Source organism: Podarcis melisellensis (genome assembly GCF_964234715.1).
Source record: "Podarcis melisellensis genome assembly, chromosome: 6".
Lineage (NCBI taxonomy): Eukaryota > Metazoa > Chordata > Lepidosauria > Squamata > Lacertidae > Podarcis > Podarcis melisellensis.
This window is the reverse complement of record NC_138538.1, coordinates 20,796,099-20,820,519: the sequence shown is the minus strand read 5'-3', so window position 1 is coordinate 20,820,519 and position 24,421 is coordinate 20,796,099. Positions and strand designations below refer to the sequence as shown.

The following is a 24,421-nucleotide window of genomic DNA, read 5'->3' as shown; positions in this document are numbered from 1 at the left end:
GATGTACAGTATCCATAGGTATAGAATGCAGGTGGATCTGGCATGGCAAGTTCTACCTCCAGACGATATGCATTCATCCAGATGTCTATAAAGAGTCCTTGCATGGATGGCTCTATGCGCATGTTTGGAAACTGTCTGTAGGTGTTGCACGTATAACTGGGAACCACACAATCAAGAAACAGCTTTATGCATAGGTGCCCTTTACAGATGTCTGATGCCCATGAATTGGAAACACTGCTACACCTGATCTATATGGGCTTACTGAACTGGCAGATAGGGTTAGTCAAGACCAAATATCTTATTCCGTATAAAGGAAGCTCCCTACATTCTGATGCATAGCTACACAAATCATATAGATATGCATATCTTTGTGAAACTAAGCAATGTAAAAAAAAAAAAATGATTTTTTTTGGGGTGCGCTACAGTATATAAAAAACCCACCATAAAAGGTTAGCTATACAGAGAGGTAAGAGCAGTTTTGTCTTTCAGACACATTCTCCACACCCCACAAAGAGACTTGTTTTTTTGCCTAGATAGAGCTACAGGTGTAGAAGAGGGGCTTGATATATGATGGGGAGGGGTGACTATTTGAAAATCAGCCCTGACTCTAATCAACTTGATTGCTGCAGGTTCTGTTGATGTCTATGTTGCTCAATTCCATCCCAGGCTGAACTGCCCAAATCAATTCACACTGAAAAGCTCTAAAACAATCCTTCCATTCCTTGATAATTAATACATAGATGACAGCGTTTTTTATCATTTCCCTCTTTGCCAGCAGTAAGGCTATTTTTACTCACTATCCACAGACACCACATAAACATTTTATTATCCTTAAAAGAAAAAGAAAGGGAACAGGCAAGGTGGCATGTGCAATGCTTGGATGGAAGGCTGTTTACCGTAAGTAATCCTGAATAGCCTGAATAGTAAACTTGAAGAGTTTGTACCAAAACCATACAGCAGTAACTTCATTTACTGACCCTTTTCTGTACATCTGGACTTTTAAAAAAGGAAATGAATATGAATATGAAAAAGGAAGAGAACATGAAGGTCCGCTAAGCTGAATTTGAGAAGGAACTGAAATAGAGACGTAATTCAGCTCTGAAATATTTCTCCTTGTTTGACTAAGATTCCAGGGGAAATCTTGGCCTCTTGCCCTGCAGATACATTTTCTTCTACTGCTGGAAGAGCAACAGAAAGGAAAGCTAGCTCTAAAATATTCCGTCCATCTGTTGTAAGATGGATAACAGAGTAAAGGAACCTCCTAAATCATTGCTATGTTTTAGACTTGTGGTGCAGATACTCACCTGCCCAAGCTGTTCACAAGCACTTTGATACTCAGCTCGCTGGCAGAGGTCTTTCACCCGTTGGTACTTGGGCAGGAAATTTTCTTCTTGAGCATCCATTTTCTCATTCTCTCTCTTGTGTAACAGTTTCCTGAAAAGGGAAGAACATGCACAGCTCTGTGAAGGCTGCATCCTCTTCCAAGAAGTTCACATAATCTTTGCTCGTGAAGAGTGAGACCATCTCTACCATTTCCCATTGAATAACGAGTGAGGAGCGATTGAGCACTAGCTGCATGGCAATTCAGTGAGGAGGGCCAAGGACATGGCAGCAAGGCCAGGGCCCAGAGACCCCAGGCAGCGCAGGATGGGGAGCCAGGAGTCGGGCCCGCCATGGAAGCTGGCGCCTGTTTGGGGGTGCCAAGTTCACCCCCCTCAAAATTGTGTTCCTGGGACCATGGCCCCCCGTTCCCCCCACAGTATGCCCGTGCACAGGACAGTATAGGATACAATCCAAAGAGGCTTACTGGGTGACCAGTCACACTCTCTGAAGCTTTACCAATCACACAGGGTATCTGCAAGATTAAAATGGATAGTTGGGACATCATGTTCTCTGCTTTAAGCTCCTTGGAAAAAAGGCAGGATATATAGGCAAGAAATAATTAAAAAAGGCATTTTCATTAAGTAGGAAAGTAGACTGCCTATTTCATGTGTCTCTCATAGATTTTACAGCAGTTCCAATGAAAATGAAAAATGCCAACAACAAAACATTGAAACTACTAATACGACTTTGCCTTTTTGATGAATTAAGTAATTTCACAAATGCCAAATGGAAAAGACTAATTAATGATCTTGCCAAGGAAAGTTGTACAGGTACAACTTTTCTTTTGCTGCAATGATTCCTTTAAGACAGGCTTCCTCAACCTCGGCCCTCCAGATGTTTTTGGCCTACAACTCCCATGATCCCTAGCTAGCAGGACCAGTGGTCAGGGGTGATGGGAACTGTAGTCTCAAAACATCTGGGGGGCTGAAGTTGAGGAAGCCTGCTTTAGGAAGTCAGAACTCTCCAGAACAAAACACAATCACCACCTATCACTTACCCTCTTTCCACCAAGAAGGAGTCCCTCCAGACCTTCATCTTCTTTTTCAAATGGAACCTGGGGGGGGGGGAAAACTTAATTTGAAAGTCGAACTAGATCTGGGGACAGGATTTGGCTTCTCCCTTGAAGATGTGTGATTAGAAAGCAAATGGCAAACATGTATTTTCAGCCTCAGCTATGAGATGATATGGCAACTTTTTTTGTTCACCATGGCAAGGCCTGTGTAAGTCCCACAGAATGGGATAGAAAAGTACCACTGACTCACAGACCTGCTGCAGACATATTGTTTAATCACAACTGCTTAAAGTACTTGGCGATCTGCAGGAAATGTTGGGCTCTGTTTAATGCATTTCCCATCCTTACCTATTGACCGGTCTTTCAGAATCCAGCAGCTTTAGAATGGATTTCCCATCCATGTCAGGTGGAATGTCCAGGCCAGCAATGTCTAGAATTGTAGGAGCAAGATCGATGTTCAATACAATGTGAGGATTCCTGAAAAGAAACATATTCAGAAAACCTTTATCAAACATCTGCAACGGTAACTCCAACGTAAGACCACAGAAGACACAGAATACTTGAAAGGCACCCAGGGGCTAAACTCAAATAGTTGGAAATCAAGCACAATTACACATTGAAGCCGAATATGAGAAGCCATTTACAAGCTGAAGAAAGGTCAGGGGAGACTACCTCGGAAAGTGGTGGACGCTCCTTCACTAGAGATTTTTCGAGCAGAGCTTGGATGGCCATCGGTCAAGGATTCCTTAGCTGTGATCCCTGCACTGCAGGGGGCTAGATTGGATGACCCTTGGGGTCCCTTCCCACTCTACAATTCTCCACCATTTTGAGAATCAATCCTTGTCTTGTAGTTCAGGTTTTACCAAAGAGGGAATCTTGCTCTGGCAGTTTTAGGAAACAGTGGGTTGTTCTAAGTTAATGGACATTAATAACTTGGCTTTATTAATTTCTACAGGTCTCCTCTGAGTCGGACTAGCACTGGATAACCCAGTGTAAAAGATAATATTGGCACTCACTGAAGTGGGATTGTGCAAGCAACAGCAGATACTGTACTATACTAGACTATTGGTCCTTCTATGCTAGTGCAATATTGTCTGTTCCCACTGCTTGCAATATTGTCTGTTCCAGGGTCTCAGGCAGAGAGAGAGGCCATTCCCATTATCTGCCACCTGATCCTTTCAACCAGAGATGCCAAAGATTGAACCCAAGAGTTATGCATGCAAACAAAACATGTATCTCACCACTGAGCTATGGTACCATCACTTGGAACAGGGAATCTTTGGCTGCCCAGATGTGGCTGGGAGGCCAGCTCCCCTCAGCTACAACCAGCATGACCAATGGTGAGGGATTGCAGTCCAACAACATCTGGAGGATCAAAGGTTCAAATGGCCCATCCCACTACCCACTGGGGATAGATTTAGAAGACAGTTGAAGGGTAGATGGCAGCAGGGGGATGGTAACAGACACCAGGCAAGCAAAGGTAAACAAAACAAAAACAGAACTAATAGTAAAGGAAGCTCATTTTGCAATAATGCTTAATACTCAGTATCCAGGAAATCAGATTTGCATAAATTTTAAAAGGAAATCTCCCTAGGGTGCAAATGAATAGAAGAGTCACCCCCCTGGAAAATTTCCCTTCTAGCACCAAACATCTGCAAGGTGGGATTGGTGGTTGTGCTTATTCAGTTCTTAACACATCACTAAGTTTGAGCATTCCTCAGCACTCAGATAAGACCATAGCTTCCTCACCAGTTTCTCCAAACCTGTGAGATCCACACTTTATCTCCTTGTCATTAAGGGTAGGGATTTAAGTGGATATTCCAGAGGCATGCTTACTTAGTCATGGCATTCTGCACATGCACTTATAAACTCTCCTTAACATTACCTTCTAAGCAATGGTAAAAGGTAAAGGTACCCCTGACTGCTAGGTCCAGTTGCGGACAACTCTGGGGTTGCATGCTCATCTCGCTCTATAGGCTGAGGGAGCCGGCGTTTGTCCGCAGACAGCTTCCGGGTCATGTGGCCAGCATGACTAAGCCGCTTCTGGAGAACCAGAGCAGCGCATAGAAACACTGTTTACCTTCCCGCCGGAGTAGTACCTATTTATCTACTTGTACTTGACTTGCTTTCAAATTGCTAGGTGGACAGGAGCTGTGACTGAACAATGGGAGCTCACCCCGCCACGGGGATTCAAACTGCTGACCAATGAGTGAATCTAATACTCACAAAGAGGATGGCTTTCCTCAGGATCCATGCCTTTACCACTTTAGGAAATTATTTAGGAATACTATTTACTTCTATATTTTTTATTATTAGATTTATGTACCACCTTTCTTCCAAGGAGCTCAAGGCAGTATAAATAGTCCTCTTCCAGCCCTTATTTGTTTTGGGGGTTGTTTGTTTGCATTTTTAGCCAGCAGACTTATTTGTCAAAAACCACTGGTTGGCCATCACAAACATAATACATTTTGGCATTTATTTTTTTCATCTGAGAGTGCTACACTTTACATACATTATCCTATATCCCTCAAATCCATCCTGTAGGGTAGCTCATTGTTATCATATCCATACTGCAAATTGGGGGAGGCAGAGGACTTGGGGTTGAAAGAACATGGGTGCCTTGTTTCAGGCCACCTAGCTGAGTTCATGGCAGAATCAAAGTTCAAAACCAGGGCCTGATTCATAGCCCAGTCCTTAAATCAGTAACTGATACTAGCTCCAATTAAGGTACTTACAAAAACAATACAAGCAGAAGAACAAATAAAGAAACTAAGCATTAAAAACAAACAAACAAAATTATATGGATCTTTGAGGACAAGAACACACTTGCCATAATTTACAAGGAGAAATTACAGTTCAAAGACGGAGCCATATGGATAGTTTTCTGCTCCTGCGCAGATTTCCAGCTCAGAAACACAGCACAGCAAGGCGGCAGCATTCTAATTTGCAGCAATGAATGAGACCGCTTGTGAATTACTGGATTCAAAAGCAAACAAACAATGACAAGAACTGAAGATAATACATTTGTTCATCTGCTTGACAAGTGCAGCTTAATTTTAATTACTAGTTAATGCAGTGTAGCACATCAGGGTAAAAGTAATGAACCTATGGTAATGAGACCTCACTACAGCAACTGCTATTAAATCAGGCTTGATAAGCGGGGACAGCCAATGATTAGTTTATATGAAAAATAGAAGGTGCAGCTCACATTAGCAAAGCTGATACTGAAGTGGGCGTTTCCCTCCATATGGAAACAGAAATGCCATGCTTGTACCAATTTTACAGTTCATACATCACCTTTTGGAGTGTGCGTGAACCAGTTTCTCTATGGGGATAAGCTCTGACTTACTGAGTCTTTAGAAATCAGTTTTGACACTCAGAAGGCCCTGAATGAGGAGGCTTCCGCACAACATAATTGGCTGGCGATTTAAAATGATGGGGCGTTTCAGGATCTAAAAAGAAGCTATGAAGAACAGCATGCTTTCAGGGCTAGGGGCAGTGTGTGTTTTTTCTGTGGGGATGCAGGGGTACGCATACCCCTAAACATTTTGTGAATCTAAGTTTGGCCTCATTGAGGGGCAGTATTTCAATATGGGTAGGAAAATGAGAGTACCCCTAAACATTTTTTTTAAGAAAAAAAGCACTGGCTACGGGCATGCCAAGATAGCAACTCCCTGCGTTTTTGCCTAGTGCCTGTGCACTAAACAGAAATGGAAGAGTTACTGAGCGACTACAAAAAGTGGGTGCAACTCTAGCCAGGAGGGGCTGCAGCTCAGTGGAAGAGCGCTTGCTTTGTGTACAAAAGGACACAGTTATCCGTCCCCAATGTCTCTAGGTAGGGCTGGGAAAGACTTTTGCTCAAAACCCTAGACAGCCACTGCCACTTGGTGTCAACCATACAGAGACAGGTGAACCAATGATCTGACTTGATATAAGGCAGTTTCCTATGTTCCTATGCATAGCTCATTGTAGACAGGGAAGGGTGTGAAACCACAGGGAAGGATGAGTTGTGGGAGACAAGAGCTGCTTGGATATATATGCACATCCTTCAAACCTACTGTGTGCTTTGCAAAAGATGACAAAATTGTCCTGGGAAGCCTACAGGCAGTGGCTGATTTATGGCAGTGCAACTGGTTCTGCCACACTGGGTGCCAAGCCCAGGGGGCGCTGCAGGGTGTCGCAACTATGGCATAGTGAACTGAGCAAAATGAAAGGCGAGAGGTGCAGGGTGCTGAATTCTGGCCTTGCAGAGGGTTTTGTTGAAATTTGAAGGAGCAAAGTCTGTCCCTGATATAGGTAGGAAAATCTCAGCTCTCATTGCAATAATCATATAATCGTTGAAATATGTCATTGCAGACCACTTCTGATAATCTCCTTATAGCACGGAGTTTATAACATCACCTGATTCTTCAGGCTGCCCATGTTTGTTTTGTAGGGTTTTCTTTTAGCTGTCCTGCTGCACTGGAAATACCAGTGGTGTTTTTTTCAGAACGAAAGCATTCTTCCCTTTTTCTGCTTCGATGGTTGAAATTCATTTAAATTCAAAACCCAGAGAATATTCTTTTTTATTATTTTAAAATGGGATTGTTGCTGCTTTGCTATGTTCGCAATATTGTTGTTGGCTTGCATTACTTTTTCTATATTAAAAGGAGGAAAGTATTATGGGTGGAAAAGTACAAGACTAATTATGCTAATATATACATAGTGGTATACATTAAAGCACGCATATTGTGGCACTGTGTCCAAAATAATTGCTTTGGTGCAAATATTTGCTATTAAAATAATTACTTAGAAGGTATATTTACATAATTTCTTAGCTGATCAAAGTTACAATTTTAATTAACAGTCACACTCTGTACTCTTGTCTGTCACTGACAAAGGGTAAACCAAGGAGATGAGTCATCTTTTCTTTTCTTTTCTTTTTTTGCAAGGGAAGAGGAACATATAGAAAATATTGCATTCATTTTCTTAACAGTGATTCCATTGTATTATTTAATTAACCTCTAATGACAGCTATGCACTTAGGCTGTGAACATTACACAATGTTATTATTTGGAAGCCTCACAGACTGCACCGTCAAACTTAAACAAAAGGAAATGACTTCACATTTCTTCAGAAGATCATACAGAATTTCACACGAGTCTAAATTCCCCCTTTCTCAGTGCAAGAGGTAACATGTATGTGAGCTGTCTAGTGCTAGGAAGACAGTGGGAATGGATCTGGGATAGGGGGTGTTTTGGCTGCACCTCTAGCCTTGATACAGATAATTCCACTGAAATGCAAATACTTTGGGTGATATGCATCCATGATCAGAACAGACTTCCACTCCTACAACAGGACTTCCCCTTCCTTTCCTCTCTCCTGTCCCCTCCACCCAAAAGCTGCTCTGAATTTGGAGCAGGGGGGCTGCAGAGGAAGGGAAGGCCTCACTGCATGATTGAAGACTGCTTGGGCAAGGGTAGATATTACACCTTAACAGCACATTATTGTATGCAGGAATAAAAATTGACACTGAAAATTTGCTCTTCATCCTGCACTAAAATAAAGAGTTTGATGGAGAGAGGAACACAACTGGTTATGAGAAATCAAGTCCTTTTCCCCAAAGAGATGAGCACAACCTTAGAGAATCATACTTTGCTCCATAAATGTTTTGGAGAAAGATGATCCCTGTCTCTTCGCTCTTTTTTTTTTCTTTTTTCCTTATCATTAAAGAAAAAGACATTTAAGAGTTTGCATTTAAAATTATCTGTAAATAAATGTGCAGAGGGTGGCGAGGAGAAAAAAGATTGATGAGATTTACTGCTGAAACTAAGCCAACTCCAGAGCATCTTACAAAAGGCCATACAGAACCAACCAGAGCAGGATTCTCTTAAGTACTCCAATGCCACAAAGCCCCATGAACTTACAAGGATCCAGCCTCCACATTTGGACCGCGGATATAGAAGGGGACTCTGATGTCAAATTCATACGGCATGGATTTTCCTTTCACCAGCCCAAATTGCCCTATATGATAGCCGTGGTCTGCCGTATATATTACATATGTGTTATCCAGTTCACCTGTTTCAACCAATGCATTGTAAATCTGAAATGAAACAGAAGCATAACATTTTGGATTGAACAAAACAGTATGGTATTACACAATAATCTTGTATATAGACACAAGGGCAGTGAAAAGCTTGGGGAATGTATATATTGGCTCTTTGCGCAAGCTGCTCCCTTTCAGCTGAAGAGAAGGGGGCGGAATAAAAATAAATAAAAACAAACATGAAACTATTGCAAGGGAATACTGAGATAGCGACTGCATTTGTTTTTTGAAAAGGCAACATGAATGATCTAAAATCAAATTTAGGAACTGCAATGAGTCAGAAATCATGACATATAGTTGGCCATATTTGCAAGTTACATTGTCATAAACCATTGTTTACTGGGCATGAGCAGCTGCTTGGTTCCTCCCCACTCCTCCTGGCTTGCATTGGGAGAAAACAAATCACAATACCTCTCAGCAAACCATGAGCAGTTAAGGCAATAACCACAGTAGAAGTACTGCAGGGGAAGTAAAGGGTTAAAGCCACCCCCTCTAGGGTCCTGAATTTTATGGAGTTTTGTGCACCCTGTGTTAACACATCTTCCTCCAAAGTTGCTTTCCTTTGAGCACTGTCTGTCTATGGGAAACAGAAAGGGGAAACCGAGACGTATTATGATGACCCAGATACCTCCTTGTTTGTTTTAGAAAAGCAGGTCAAGCCACAACTATTTTTGGAATGCACTTGTGACAAAGCATAAGGTTAGGCTTGACTAGCTGAATGCATTTTAAAATTCATTGAGCCTCTTTATAATTACAATTTCAATCCCAGCTTGCTGACTTGAAGTTAAAAATAAAGCAAGCCATCAATTTGAGCAAGCTGCAACACTGATGGCAAGCCTCTCCAAGTGTATGTAGTAGCACTTGAGAGAGATTATATCTTCCCAGAGCAAACCACCAATCAGCAGTAATAGTAATCACCATAATCACAAACAGGCTGATGCAGGGCCTACCTATAATCTTAACCTTGTCTTCTCAGGGTGCCTGCATTATACTTAAATCACAAACAAAATGCAGGAATGCTGGGAGATAAGCAGCAATAAATTGTTTTGCCTCCATGTTAGACTGGCAGCTTTGCAGGCTTGAAAACAAGCCCATCAATTTTCACAGAGGGTGCCAGTCAGGATGAATATTGCCAGAGCACAGAAGCACAACTAGCCGGCCCACCCTTGAGGCAAAGTGAGACGATCACCTCAGGCGGCAAGATCCACAGGGGCAGCAGATCCCAATGTTGGTTTTTATTCACTCCTTTGTTCCTGATGTAGATCTTCCCTCACTCCTTATTCCCTGGTGTGGAGAAGGGCGCCATTTTGGGGTCTGCCTGAGGTGCCAAAATGTCTTGATGGAACAGTTTGTTTTACTTTGTTCTAATATCACAGGCTTAAGGTCAAACAAGATGCCAATAAGAGGTGTGTTATAGAAGATAACTGGACTTATGAAGCAACCTGATGGTGGATCATAGCAGGCTTTGTTATGACAAGCCAGACCAATGGTCAGCCAAGCTCAGTACTATCTACAATACTATCTCCTGAAAATAGTGCTGTCTACAGGAACCCTCTAGTGTTTCCAAACAGGGGTCTTTCCCGTGGCAATGACAGGGAATAAATCTGGGACCTTTCTCACACAAAGCTTTGGATCCTCCTCCAAATCTGCAGCAGGCAGAGTCCTTCCTGGACATCCAACTCATGCTCTTTTTAACTGCACATACCAGTGACTGAACCTGAGACCACATGTGGTCTATCACAGAGCTATTTCCAAAAGTTTGCCCCATAAAAAGTGTTCCAAGTTTGCAGACTATGGATATTGCTGGGCTCAGGTGTCATCATTGGACCATCATCCACAAAAAGGGGGATTTGAGTCCATTTATTTTACATTCATTTCCTACTCAAGAAGCTTATGGCTGACATGGGCATCAAGCCTAAGCATTGTCTGCACATTTCCGGCACATCACACTGACCAGGAAAAACGGTGGTATGTTAAGTACATATTACTTAACAGAGAACTATTGAAGACAAAAAGCAAGGTTTTTGGTACAATTTCCCCTTTATGCACTGTTTGCAACTATAGCAGGCAACTTAGGATGTTTCACTATTTGGAATATTTTATAGCACTATCATTATTATAAAATGGGTTTCTTACCTGCCCTGAACCACAAGACCACCTCTTTCCCTGAAGACCCTCTTGGGTGTCACAATCAGCAGGGGGGGGGCCTCTTGGTAGTTCTGCTACCCTCAGTGGCTTGGTGGGGGACATGACCCAGGAGACGGTATTCTCGGAGGCAGCCCCCAAATTATGGAATTCCTTCCACACAAAGGTGCACCCGGCACCTTCACTGACCAGCTGAAGATGCACCTTTGAAATTTGAGATACATTGGGACTCACTCTACTTGTGAGTCTAATTTGTTCTAAACCGGTGCCAAGAAAGCAGCATATAAACACATTAAAAAACAACACCTAGATAAATAACGTTAAAATAACTTAGTACAATTTACAGTCAGAAGAATAGGGTGAGTCCTAAGGTGCAAAAAGAGGCTAAAGACATGCATCTTCAACACATGATGAAAGCTATAAAATGAAAATGCCAGACACACCTCTGTGGGGAGGGAATTCCACAGCTAAGGCAATGTCAGAGTATGCCCTCTCTTGAGTTTCCACTCCTGAACTTTCAAGAGAGACAAAACTACCTACCAAATGGGCTCCCTCTTAACACGCAAGAAGAGAAGTCGGGATGGAGACTTGGTGCTACCATTCTGCCCAGAGCAATTCAAACCTTATAAACCAAATGGGGAAGTTGAGGCCCTGTGATGAAGTGCATCTGTGCTTATATTGGCAACACTTATACTCGTGTTTTGGATAGGATAGAAAAGTAGGGCGTGTATGCAGGACTTGGGGAACTTGGAGGGCCGAGGTTGAGGAAGCCTGCAATAAATCTTACCGCCTCCATAGAGTCATCCACAGACATGAGAGTCTGAAGGCGCTTCTGCTGTAGCATATTGGTGAATTCCATGTGAATAGGTTTCATGGGGCCAGTATACCTCATTATCCAGTGCTTGTCTGGGTTTGGAGCATAATTATAACTGGGTGTGCTAGAGAGAGAGAGAGAGAGAGAGAGAGAGAGAGAGAGAGAGAGAGAGAGAGAGAATTAACTGTCAGTAAAATAAACATGGCATGCCACCCATCCTAAAATGTGTATTCTGGGTTTCTACACAAGTTCTACACAAACATAGGGCAGGATTCATCTAACCAGTCCCACTAGCAGAAGACCCATACAAGGACTTCCATTTGTGCAATAGGATTCCCCCTGTCTCCCCCCCTTGCACCCCCAAAAACTGTCTCTGGGGGTTGGGAGAACCCCCAGAATGGCGAATGAGGGAGAGGAGAAGGGTATCGCGCCATCTGGTAAACTGGAATGCTTGCACAGATGGGACTGGAAGAACATGATGTTGAATTCTATCCATTGCATTGAGCATTCTGTCCTGACAATTTCAGCATCCTGAGAACAACAGCTTCCACTTTCAAAAGAAGGTTTGGGGGCTTCTGTTTACTTAGCCTGTTAGAAGCCAGGAGGCAAATCTTAAAAGATGCTCCCTCTCCATCCACAGCTTTTTACACTGTATGCTGTTCTGTTCCTAAGGATGGCCCAACCTTTGGGGAGCCCAAGTGACTGCAGAGTGAAGGCAATAAGACCTCATTTTGTGAATGGAATTCTGAATGGAAGAATTTAGGGTCCAAGCTAAGGAGCCCAGCTGCTATCTTGCTACACCCAAGTTAATGCAAATACAGTTAATTCCCTGAAAATGGATCTGGCTTCTACTATCTTTAAGCATGTTTGAGGCACACAGGGGTGGCAATTTTCCCTGTTGGGAATAACCCTCCATGGTAGGATTACATTCTCCATGGTAGACGGCGAAACATTATAAATCTCTTTTATGATTTATCTAAAGGCCGGGAACAGGAAAATTGCTCTGCTCAAACTGAAGCCTATTGAAATAGCAAGTATCATTCAGAGTAAATGAGAATATATTTCAACTGTAGCAGCTTAGCATTAGGCAGCTAACATTCTAACTGGGGAGCATGAGAATGACATAGCTATTCCAATTTCATTCTGCACGGATGATTGTGGCTCACGCAGGTTCCTTAACAATAACTATCCAGATTGCTGGAGAGTCTCTACTATGTTATTTAGCATCTGTGGTGAATTTAAGCTTGACTACCTGAGCATTTAGCAGGAAACTATGGGCATTAAAATGCTTATTATAACTTCAGTCCAATAGCCAGCTTTTAAAATGATGTTCTACTCTATACTAGTCTTTAAAAAGAAAAAAAAAAGCTAGATGGTGCTATTACAATTTCCTTTGCTTGAGCAAGTAGCCTTGAGGTAGGGATCTTCCCACCCCAGGAGCTATAAAAGGGAATTCCCATCCCACTTGGCAACAGCAAAAAGCTAACTAGCTCCAGAGTCTGGTTCTGCAGAATCTTGGAGATTGGTCTGGTCAGATAGGCAAGGGCTTTGGACTTCAAACTGGGTGTCCCTTGACCAGAAAATGGGTCCTAGTGAGCTACACAACTCCTACTATAACTCAGACCTCAAAGCCTTCTTTAGGTGCAAAGGGGGAATAGGGATGTGCATCACTGGCACCAGTCACTGGCAACCAGACTTTAGTCTCTGGAGTGACAGGGTCTAGTGTAAATACCCGGCCTTCTGCCCTTGCCTAGTCAACAGAGCAAGGGCTTCTGTATTTCAGGCTCAAGTTTCTTCGTTGTTGTTTTTTAATTAATCAGCTGAGTTTTACAGTGGTGCTGTATTTATGGCCTTGGGAAGTTATCTTGAGCAGTATCATCCATAATTATGCATGCAAATTTAGAGTGTACTTGTGGGTCTGTGCAGAATGAAGCTGGCAGGTGAGGCTGTTGTGAACATGCTGCGAGAGGGGAGCACAACTCCTATTGTAACACTGCACTCTTACTGTAACATTACTCATATTCAGGGTTGCCCCATGTGCTCAGTGTGTGTGTATGAAAGACATGCTAAAGTGAATTGCATTGTGTTTTAACAAGTGGGAAGCTTTGATATCAAGGCTGCAGTCCAAAAAGTGCTTTGTGATGGGGAAGAGAGTATTTTTCTTTCAGGGAGGAAAGGTTGCTTATTATTCTCTCCACATTGTTAATGTTCTCTCTGATTTCAGAATGTTATTGTGGCAGGATAATGACATTGCCGCTTTGAAAATGCTGATGGTTATGGAAACTGTTGCTATGTAATGCCCTGAACGAATCTAAAATGCTTGGCAAATTCCTTTTCCAGTATGCTTTGTGATTTCCTGGCTCATCTGAAACCTCCTGCTGCTTAATCCACTCGACGTCCACGATCTTCTTTGATTACTACAAACGTAACCCTCTTATACTTAACAGATTTGTCCGTCTTATGGCCAAATACACAAAGCACAACAATTCTGGAAACTGAACAAAAATAACCACTTCAAATTCATTCAGAAGTTGGAGGTGGGGGCTACACTACAAATCCTGATTGTATTTGACCTTGGAAAAAGAGAGAGAGAGACAGAGAGAGAGAGAGAGAGAGAGAGAGAGAGAGAGAGAGAGAGAGAATGAGAATAAAATGCTTACAGAAACAACAGTAGTGGTTGTCTCTGGAAAAAAAACCCACTATCCAACAATCATGGATAAATGCCTATTAAGCAGCTGAAGCAAAGAATAATACATGTTGGCGATATGAACCTGCAGGTATAAAATAAAATGCGAGCCTATTTTTTATATATCCAAAAGTGATTGTTTTACATATGCTGGAGCAGACTCAGGATTACTTACTGAAAACTATCTCCTCTCTCCTACCAAAGTCAAATTTTTTCAGTGACTGCTATTGGGTCTATATTGGCATTTCTATTCTGCATTTACAGAGCATTTATTGCCTGCCTTGTGATTTAAAATCCCCGACACACACACAGAGAGAAAACCCAGGGAGGGGATTCCACAGTTTGGGTGCCACTGCAAAGAAGGCTCTGTCCCACATCCCCGCTCCCTTGATTTCTTCACACAGCAGAGGCACACAGAGCAGTGAATTAAAAGAAGCTGTTAACACACAAGCTAAGTTTGTGTTGCATATCATCAACATACAACTAAGTTTAAAGGAGCAGAAAGACCTTGTGGAGGACAAGATTAGATAACAAGAGGGACACGTGGCTGCCACTGCAAGGGACAACTCCATGTCTGTTCTTCTTCTCCCTGGTACAACATGTAGAGAAATGAAATGTTCAGAGGAGGTCATAATTTGACCACACCCTCTTACACACCTTCAGTAAGGGGCATCCAATGAAGTCAAGTGAAGGAAAGCGGTGATATGATTTCACACCACTCATTTTGGTTTTTCTGTGTTAGCAGGATACAGAGGAGAAGAAATGTGGATTGCATCAAGAAACCTAGACTATAAGGGTGTAATATTGTGCAACCACATGTCCCTAGTTTTCAAGGTTCTGGAGAAAAGCTTAAATATGTGTAGGTAAAACACCTGATGGACAAATCTTATGTGTGTCTGCTCAGAAATAAGTCCCACTGAGTTCACATGAACCTAGGTAATTGTGCATAGGATCTGAGTATGCGCCTCATTCCTATCCTACCACCTGATCTCAAATTCAGACCTCATCATATTTATTTACCCAAGTCCCAGTCTCTCTTTCCCCCTTACTCTCTTTACAAAGCCTTTCCCAAAAAGGAATAAATTTGCATAAATTTGCAAATGGAAAATGATGGGATTGTTCATTTTATTGTGTAGATTTCTACAAGTTATAAATCGAAAAGCGCCAAGCTGTTCCATTTCTGCTACCTGCGATAAACTTATGCCAAAGCACAAATGATCCAGAAATGATTTCCCAGGAATGCTATGCCTTTGCTTGGAAATGCAGATAATTGGTTTGGTGCTTTGATGCCTTTTCCTTACATGTGCTGAGAAGCATTGGGAAAGAGGTGAGAATACTGAGGGGCTGAGTCTTCAGGACCGTGAGGAGCTGCATGGCTGAGAACCATCAAAACTGGCCTGTGAGGATACATCTTCTTTGAGATTCGGAAGAAGCTAATACTGTCATTGGTGATCAAGTCAGTCAGATAATCCTGAAAAGAGTGAGGAAGAGAAGGAAAATCAGCAAAATGACATTAAAAGTAATCGACGAGCCTAGAGGGGACACTGCAATCATTTTAGAAGTGGGAGGAGAAATCCTGATTTATTCACTTTTGTAATAATTGCAAATGTAAAGGGCTGGTATGTTTTTAAATATGCTTTTTATTTTGTTTTTTACAATTCCCTATGATGTTACCAAGCTCACATCCACACCTCCATTTAAAGCATTTCAATTCCACTATAAGAGTCAGGTAAAGGTAAAGGGTCCCCTGACCATTAGGTCCAGTTGCGGACGACTCTGGGGTTGCAGAACACATCTTGCTTTATTGGCTGAGGGAGCCGGCGTACAGCTTCCGGGTCATGTGGCCAGCATGACTAAGCTGCTTCTGGCGAAACCAGAGCAGCTCACGGAAATGCCGTTTACCTTCCCGCCAGAGTGGTACCTATTTATCTACTTGCACTTTGACGTGCTTTTGAACTGCTAGGTTGGCAGGAGCAGGGACTGAACAACAGGGGCTTACCCTGTTGTGGGGATTCGAACCGCCAACCTTCTGATTGGCAAGCCCTAGGCTCTGTGGTTTAACCCACAGTGCCACCCGCATCCCATAAGAATCAAGATTTCCCCCTATAAAAGAATCAGACAGCTCTGTCCTTCCAGAACTTTGCTGCTCCCCAACTTCCAGCACCAGTGCTAGATTTACGTATAAGCTAAACAAGCTATAAAATTATGAGTCTTTGTAAATTGTGTTTCTAAAGAAACTTTTGTTATTGCCAAATGCCAATGTGTTTGCATTATTAAGTTTGTTATGAATAAAAAATCATTTTAAGTTAGAGCTTAATAATTATTTCACTATTAATATACTTCTTCTTAATTGTATTTCAGTTCAACAATTACTTTGATAAAATACATATTTTGTTATGTGCAAATGGCTTTAGATACCCATTAGGTCTATAAATTATGACATAGCATGTATTCAACACAAAAAACAGCAACAATTTGTTGTTGACAAATGACAGCTGGACATATAAAGGGCCCCATTACTTTCAGTAGCTTAGGGCCTCATCAAACTAAATCTGGCCCTCCCATTAGGCAGAGTGAGGTGGCCACCTCAGCTGGGTGCTGGGCACTGTTATTTGTTGAGCACAAATACACTGTTATTTGTTGAGCCCTGAATTGAATCAAACTAATCTGAGACATTCGTGTGTGTGTGTGTGTGTGTGTGTGTGTGTGTGTGTGTGTGTGTGTGTGTGTATTATATGGAACAAGTCTTCTTAAATGTAATGGTAATAAAATGCTGGAGAGACTTGACAGAGACGGTCAGTGAACATGAATGTTGCGTTATATTTTGATTACACGTCACTTGGCACTCAGACATCTGAGATTACTGAGATTATTACAAAAAGGGCAACCAATGGGTTGCTAATTCTAGTGTCAGCGGGGAAGATATTTTTGGAAACAGAAATATACTTGCTGCTACCAAAATGAAGGTTCATTAAACTAATCTCTCAGAAGTCATGTTATTGCACTGGTAGTAGGAAATACACTTAATGAAAAGGCGTATTTGGAGAAGATAGCAAGGGGTTCCACTTTTGGACACTTAGTCACATCAAGCATGGTGCTGATACAGATACTTCTTGTTATTATGCACAGCAATTTAACCACGCAGCTGCTGAAAGTCCAATTAGATGCACAAAACATCTTGGTCTGAGTATGTGCCTCATTCCTATCCTACCCCCTAATCTCAAACTCAGACATCATATTTATTTTACCTGCTGTAAAAACAATTTTTGGAAGGATTTCCATTTCACAGATGGACAACACAAGGCTCAGAGATAGTCATGAGTAATTCATTTAAAACATATACTGTGCCTTTGTGAGAAGGAACGTGGGAAGAACAAATGCTAGATCCCGAATTCTGTCTCTCTGTCACACTCTGCTGCGATGTGACTGAAAAATCTTTGAAATGAATTATGCATTAAAAGGCAGTTGCCTTGCCCTTAATCAGATATTTTAGATTCAGAAGCATACCTTTTAACAACCCTTATTTAAATTCAAGTTTATTAACTGTTTTAGTTCTGACTAGCTGGATACAAAGCGGGTGTCAAATATCTTTATTCCACTATATCCTTTTCTGTTAATAATGGAAGGTAACCCTATAAGAATATTTTTAAAAATCAGGTGTTTTTAAAGTTACTCATTTGCTTCCCCCAACCCACCTACCCAACAGATTTCTAATTAGAACAACAGAACTTGAACTTCTGATCTCCGTTTCATAACACTGCAGACAAACACTAACTGAGTTTGTGGACTACTGACAGATTTAGGACTCCCTCAAAATCTGCATACCACCACCATGGAAACAGCAATTTTGCAATAAAGAGAATTAATCACATGCATGCAGCAGATCAAGAGTATGTCTCTCTGTGTTAATTAAAGCAGGGAACACCAGTCAATAGAACATGAGTCAAACTACGATCAAATCCATTTCCCAGCTGGTAGGACATACTGAAGTGCTTACCGGCTTAAGAACTGCTTGCTGTCACTAAATAAATTTTAAATTATACATCCCTCCAGAAGTAAAACGATAATGTGCAGTCTAAGGGAGCAGGTTTATGGATTGCAGTTTATATTACCAGCAGTAGCTTTCAAATATGAAACAAATACTTTAATTAGACTGAAATCATAAAGCATCCATATTGTTCCCACAGTTGTGGCGGAGGGAAATGAAAATAAATCAGTAAGGCCTACCCTAGAGTAGTCAAATCCGTGCTTTTCCTTCACTCCATTTCTACAGAGCGTGTAGTTGTAAAAACGAGAATTCTTGAGCAATCCAACCCATTCCTTCCAGCCAGGAGGCACATAGGAACCATTATATTCATTCAGGTATTTCCCAAAGAAAGCTGGAAGCAAAAGAGAGAGAAGAGACATTGTGAGGAGAAAGCAATACATATAAATGTATAGAAGATAATCATGCTATGGTATAGATCTCTTTAGTTTTCAGCTCTTGCAGACAAAGTGATAATATTTTCCCTATCCAATCATATTTTATTTTAATATTTTATTTTAAAGCAGATGCTTTAACACTTACTTAGCGCTAACAGTGCATTAAGCATGAAACAGAATAGGGAAGGGACTCAGAGCTTGCTCAGAAAATTTACAGCAAGGGCTGCAAATGGCCATTGGCTTGCTCACCTATAACAAGTGATTAAGGATCCCTTCCTAACAACTGGGAAGGAATACTTTACCAAAAGGAAAGTTACATTTTTCGCCTTTCAGGTGATGATGGGCATGCAAATTGCATTCATTCTGTACAATCCTGTCTGCCACACAGCAAATGACTCGTGACACCTTTTCAATGACCAGATCCTCTTAGGAGGCATATTCTGTCTAGTCTGCCTGTCCTTCCTGGGACTTGGTGTTTACAGAGTAATTCAACACTCACTGACTCCAGACCTGAGTCAGTGGGGGAGCTGGATTAGGTGGAGGGGTCTCTGAGCCCAGATAAGGCAGCCTCCTGTTGGTGTGGCACTCTCCCTTCCAACTACAGGATGTAGACCCTGAAGAAAGGTGCTCCAGAAGTGGGGAGGGAGAGGGGCTGAGTCAGCCCAGGCCCAGACATTTCAGCAACTGCATCTGGCCTGATCATCCTGCCTCCCAACCTACTGATACTGCCAGAGAAGGTGGGTTAGGGCTGCTCCCTTAAATGTGAATGGACTCCTGGCAGTTATCTCATTCATGACTTGCCAAACTCTGTATGGCCAGATGCAGATCTGGTCTGGTTACTACAATTGTACAAAAGAGGTGGGATCAGAAAACCACTCTTGGTCCTCTTTGTGTATTCTTAGAGAGAAATGGGCTGCTCCAGAAAATTATGGGCAAGAGGTCATGAAATCAACACCAACAAATCAGAAATTGTTTTAAGAGACTTTTGTTTTTTTATGAGCTGCTTAATAAATCTATCTTAGCCAAGAGTGAACAAGGAATGCACTAGCCTTTGCTCCACTATGTTTTATGTCACTATTTATTGCTATAGTCTCTATAAAGATGCATACAGGTGTAGCTAAAAACAAGGGCCTGCTAGACAGATAGCTTGCCAAGCCTAGCTTCCCTTCATCTTCATGCCACATGTTCTTGCCTCCAGATATCCAAGCACCATTTTTTTCCAAGGAGAAGGGTGTGTGTGCTCTTTGGGATGTCACAAGTGCATCGCATCACCAAACAGTGCTCTGCACCATTCTTGTTGGTGCTTCAAAGCAGCAAAACTGGTTTCCTTCTGCCTCAGTCCTTGAGAGATAGTAGATATACACAACAATGTGCTGTTTATGCACGTTGTTTTTAATGTATGATTAAATCTCCCTAATAAAATACTTTGGTTTTGTAACTGTTTGTGTTCAGTGTCGCAGAGTGACTGCAGCAACTATCAGCTCTGACAGCTGCTACTGCAAAGAGCTTCCTTCTAGCCCTCTCAGTGCTGCTCATAGGTGCCAACTCCCTGGGGCCCTGGGTGCCCGAGCACCCATCAAACTTCGATGCCAGGGCCATGCATGCTTCATGGCACCCATGGCCCCAGGCACCCATGGTCGTGGGGCCAAGTTGGCATTCCTGGTGCAGATCTCCTCATCCACTCCATGACAATGCTCAACTTCTTTTTCCAGCAGCAAAGAGGAAGAAGGAAGCCAGCCAGCCAGCCAGCCAGCAAAGAGCTAATATACATTAAAATACCATGCAAGAATTCCAGTCACCTTGCACAGGCAGGCATAGGAATTTTGCACAGGTACCTAACAGCTAGTTTGTATCCAAGTTCATGCAAAGCCAGAAGAGTGCTAACAAATTCCAGTTCAGCCCTCTGACCGTTAAAGTCACACTGCCTTTGCCTTTAATTAGGTCATCTGCACCAACCAAACTAAAACAACAGCAACATGCAAAGTAAATGCCAAGGTGCTATGATGTCAAGCAGCGTTCACCTACCTGGTGCCCTCCAGATGTTTAAGATGACAACACCCATCAGTCTCAGCCGGGGCTGATGGAAATTGCAGCCTAAAACATCTGGAGGGCATCAGGTGGGTGAATACTGGAGTAAAACAATAAATGGACAGCCATGCTCTCCCAAGAAAGGACTGTGGAATCAAACACTTTCTCGGGTTACTCTGCTTCCTGGGGCACTTCCAATATTTAGAGAGTTAAGTGCAATCCACAGTAATGTGTGGGTAATTGAATAGTGGAGTAGATTTCTTCTCCTTGCCTCAGTATCTAGGGATGACGGATTGGGATATTGATCCTTGTCCACAGTGAAAGGTTGGAACACAGCCTTTCCGTGAAGGTTTCCGTGCCTCGCCATTATATCACAACTAAACACAGCTGCATCTGGCACTATTTCTGCTCCTCTCCTTGCCATTCATTTATTTATTTAACAAATGTATAAACCACTTCACAGCCTGAAGCCATCAAAGCAGCACTCAACAAGATAAAAAAACGAGATAAAATACAAAACTAAAGTAACCATTCTAAAACTAATTAAAACCTTTCCTAACAAAAACCAAAACCCAATAAAACCATTTTTTACAGATGGAGAATTAATATTCCATAAATGACTGAGCCACAACTCTAAGCTTCTGGCTGGAGCAGCTGCTGGGCACATGAGAACAGAACATCTCCCAATGGCAAAACAAAGCAATTCTTTTCAGCAGCATTTTAGCCCAAGTTAGCATGATGTCCCATATACTGCCACTGCTTGTACACGGTGGGTTTTTGTTTTTTAAGTTTCAAAATACTAAGCAGATTTAGCACCTGATGCCATAATACCACCCAAAATATCCTTACACTTTTCACCTTTTGATAGGCTAGTCATGTAAAATTACATTTGTCTCTGTACGGAGGTCCACTAACATACTTTTCAGCTGACTACTGGCAGATGCCTTTTTAAATCTGGCAAAACACCCTCACTATCTCTAGAGTCTGCAGAAGGGAAGAGGCTCTCAGCACAATGCAATATGAATGTCTCACTGGCTTCCAAATGGCTCCAGGGCTCAGCAGGACAGCGACAAGCCTGCTAACCCCAGCTTAGTGCTCAGGATGGAGGTTGTAGGCTCACATTGCCCACAAGGCTCAGCAAGATGGCACAGACATGAACACTTCCCCCAGCAGCAGAGAAGGAATGTTGGCAAGTACAAATTGTCATTGGCTACCAAGGCCAGTTCAAGCTTTGTGGATCCCCAGTGCTGTGAATTATTTCTGCAGAGTGCTATGCCTTGGGCTGCATGTTTCATTCATTTAATATGCTTGATACTGCCATTCTACATTTGTTAGCTCTGTCCAATGTAACAGTGGGATAAAAATCCACAAATTATAATTTATCTGAGTCCTGGAAATGTAATCCATTTACACAGACTCTTACCTACAGTGGGCAGAGAAACCTTTACATTATGTTCTGTGTCTGCTGATAAGATTTTTCACAAACTTACGGTGCCACATTCAGACCTCAGGGCTATTTTTTAAAATAAAATAATAATAATAATAAATGTAAGTATGTGTAATTTTGCCCACAATATTTATTTATTTTACAAGATTGCTTAACTCTGGAAAGGTCCCAGCTTATGTTATGTAAAAAGTACCTTTATAAACAGAATTGGTTTTGTTCCATTTAGCAATAAACTTGGAAGACGCACTAGGAAAAACATGGGTTTATAAATAAATAGACAAAGGAGACAGTATAGTCTTAATGAACTCAATTAAGAGAAGCCTCCCACCCATTAAGAGTCTGACTGGTTCTTCTGACCACAAACATTCCACCCTCCCAGAAGTCGCTTTCAGACACAAGGAACTGTAAGATACCGTGACATTTTAAAGTAGCTTCTTTCTGGAGAAACTTTGGCAAGAAGCACAGACGTCTATGTTTTTATAAATGTTGGTTGATGTTTCTCTGTGAGTTAAGGTATGAAAACCTAACACTGCTCCAAGTTTCCCTTTCCTTTCCATAAATGTATGCTAAAGGGTATTTACTGATTACGGGATTCACGAAGAACAGGATTTAGTTGAAATTTCATTCCCGTTTCAAACCCTGGAGCTTAGAGTAGCATCTGAAGCAAGGGCAACAGGGATGAAACAAAATTTGAGGACTAAAACAGAGCAAAATGTAACTAGGGAGTGCCTGGGATGTATTACTCAAGGAAAGTTGTTCCTGCAAAGAAATTATGAGGTTTGGAGAAGCCAAACAGGATATGTAGAGCCAGTTCCATGTTAGTTCCCAGAATGCTCTTGTCTCCAGATTGGAAACAGCAATAGGCATGGTTCATTGAGAATGGTGAGTATGCTTAACCAGGGTTTTGTTTAAGTTCTTGCATTTATTTTTAAATAAAAAAAACATTTATTCAATACAGCTTTGTCCACAGCCATAGTATCACAGGATAATCACTCCAGTCCTCAATTCCACATCACTGTCATGTTGGCTTACCAAATATCCTCAAGAGGAATCCTACTACCAATCTGGTTGACTAAACATTTTCAATCAATATATCCCCTCCACAGACACCTCTGTGATGATGATGATGGCATTAAAATACCCTGCTCTTCCTCAATAAAACAGATTAAGCTACTATATAGCTACACTTTCTATAAGGAAGCCTTGCAACTTGCCAGCTTTGCCTCCAAACCTGACACAACCAAGGTCATGCTAACACAGCACCACGCTTATTAATACATCATCAGCAAACAATAAATTTTCAAATACAACTAATGAATCACAATCAGCCAAGGGCACAACCAATAAGCGAAGGGCACAGCCAAATAGGCCCTTCTCCTTGTTGTCCCACTAGGTCTCGCTGAGTTCACTGAGTTACTCCTGGCTCAGTTCATACATAAACCTTGGCTTAGTGTGGATGCATTAGTGTGGAGGGTTCCTGGAAAGGAGATCACAGCAGTAGCTGCACTCCTTCCTTGGTCGCCCAGCTGCTAAGCTGCCTGCAGCTAAGCCATGGTTTGGCTTGTCTGAACCTGGGGCTCCTGGTTTGTCTGATCCAGACAAACTGTGAGCAGTAAATTCAAGAGTAATCCTTGGTTACAGCTCCTGATTTATCTTGGCAAGACAAACCAGGAGCTCAGGTTCAAATGACATGCTACACCAAACCATGGCTTAGTCCTGGGTAGCATAACAAGAAGATGGGGGAAGGAGCACAGCAGCCATGATCTCCATTCCAGGAGCTCACAGGTTCATGCTAAGCCATGGTTTAGCTTAGCATTACACACAAAGTGGGTCATTGTGAGTACAGAACAATGATGTGTCCAATGTAGTTCCCATGATTCTTAATTTTGTGTTAGAAAATTCAAATTTGGCACTGCAACAGTAATTTGAAGGGGAAGATGAATGCTGGAGGAGATGGGTTTCCTATTTTTCCAATGGCTTTTCCCCACTCAAAATAGCTCTCAAACTGTGGGGTGGAGAAAAGGAACCATGAGGAACTGCAGCTTTTCCCTGACTAGAGGTAAAATCAGAAGGATGGCAGTGATTATTTTGTGGGGGAAATGACAGCTCTCATCCTATGACAGCTTCCTTCTTCAAACTGTATCTTCAACAGCTGCATTTCGCAACAGCCACAAGAAGAAACTCCGGCAAAAACACACACTACAGAATGACATGGAACGTGTAGCTCCACCTTCCAAATTTTCAACAGCAGTTCTGCATGTTAATGGCAGAACAAGATCAAAGCTGGGAATGTGGCATATACACCAGGGCCAGAGTATATTCTTAGGCTTCTATAAATTGCTCGTATTCTCAAGGGAATTATATCATCTTTCCGAAAAAGTCATGGGTTCAATAATGCA

General features: G+C 42.0%; 1 protein-coding gene across 4 annotated transcripts in view; it reads right to left on the bottom strand.

The window, feature by feature from the left end:
- The window catches only part of SULF2 (sulfatase 2), a gene marked incomplete at its 3' end in the record, with an annotated part of 263,555 nt that overhangs the window by 33,226 nt on the left and 205,908 nt on the right, over positions 1-24,421 (bottom strand). For 3 of the 4 annotated variants that reach the window (XM_081916767.1, XM_081916766.1, XM_081916768.1), the window contains 7 exons: positions 18,353-18,504; positions 15,427-15,596; positions 11,413-11,563; positions 8,302-8,477; positions 2,744-2,872; positions 2,381-2,437; positions 1,305-1,434 (listed from right to left, as the gene is read on the bottom strand). In XM_081916767.1, coding sequence (XP_081772893.1) covers positions 1,305-1,434; positions 2,381-2,437; positions 2,744-2,872; positions 8,302-8,477; positions 11,413-11,563; positions 15,427-15,596; positions 18,353-18,504 — 965 coding nt within the window. Of the gene's footprint in view, positions 1-1,304; positions 1,435-2,376; positions 2,438-2,743; positions 2,873-8,301; positions 8,478-11,412; positions 11,564-15,426; positions 15,597-18,352; positions 18,505-24,421 lie in introns of those variants that run through there. The other variant, XM_081916769.1, reaches the window with a different exon arrangement.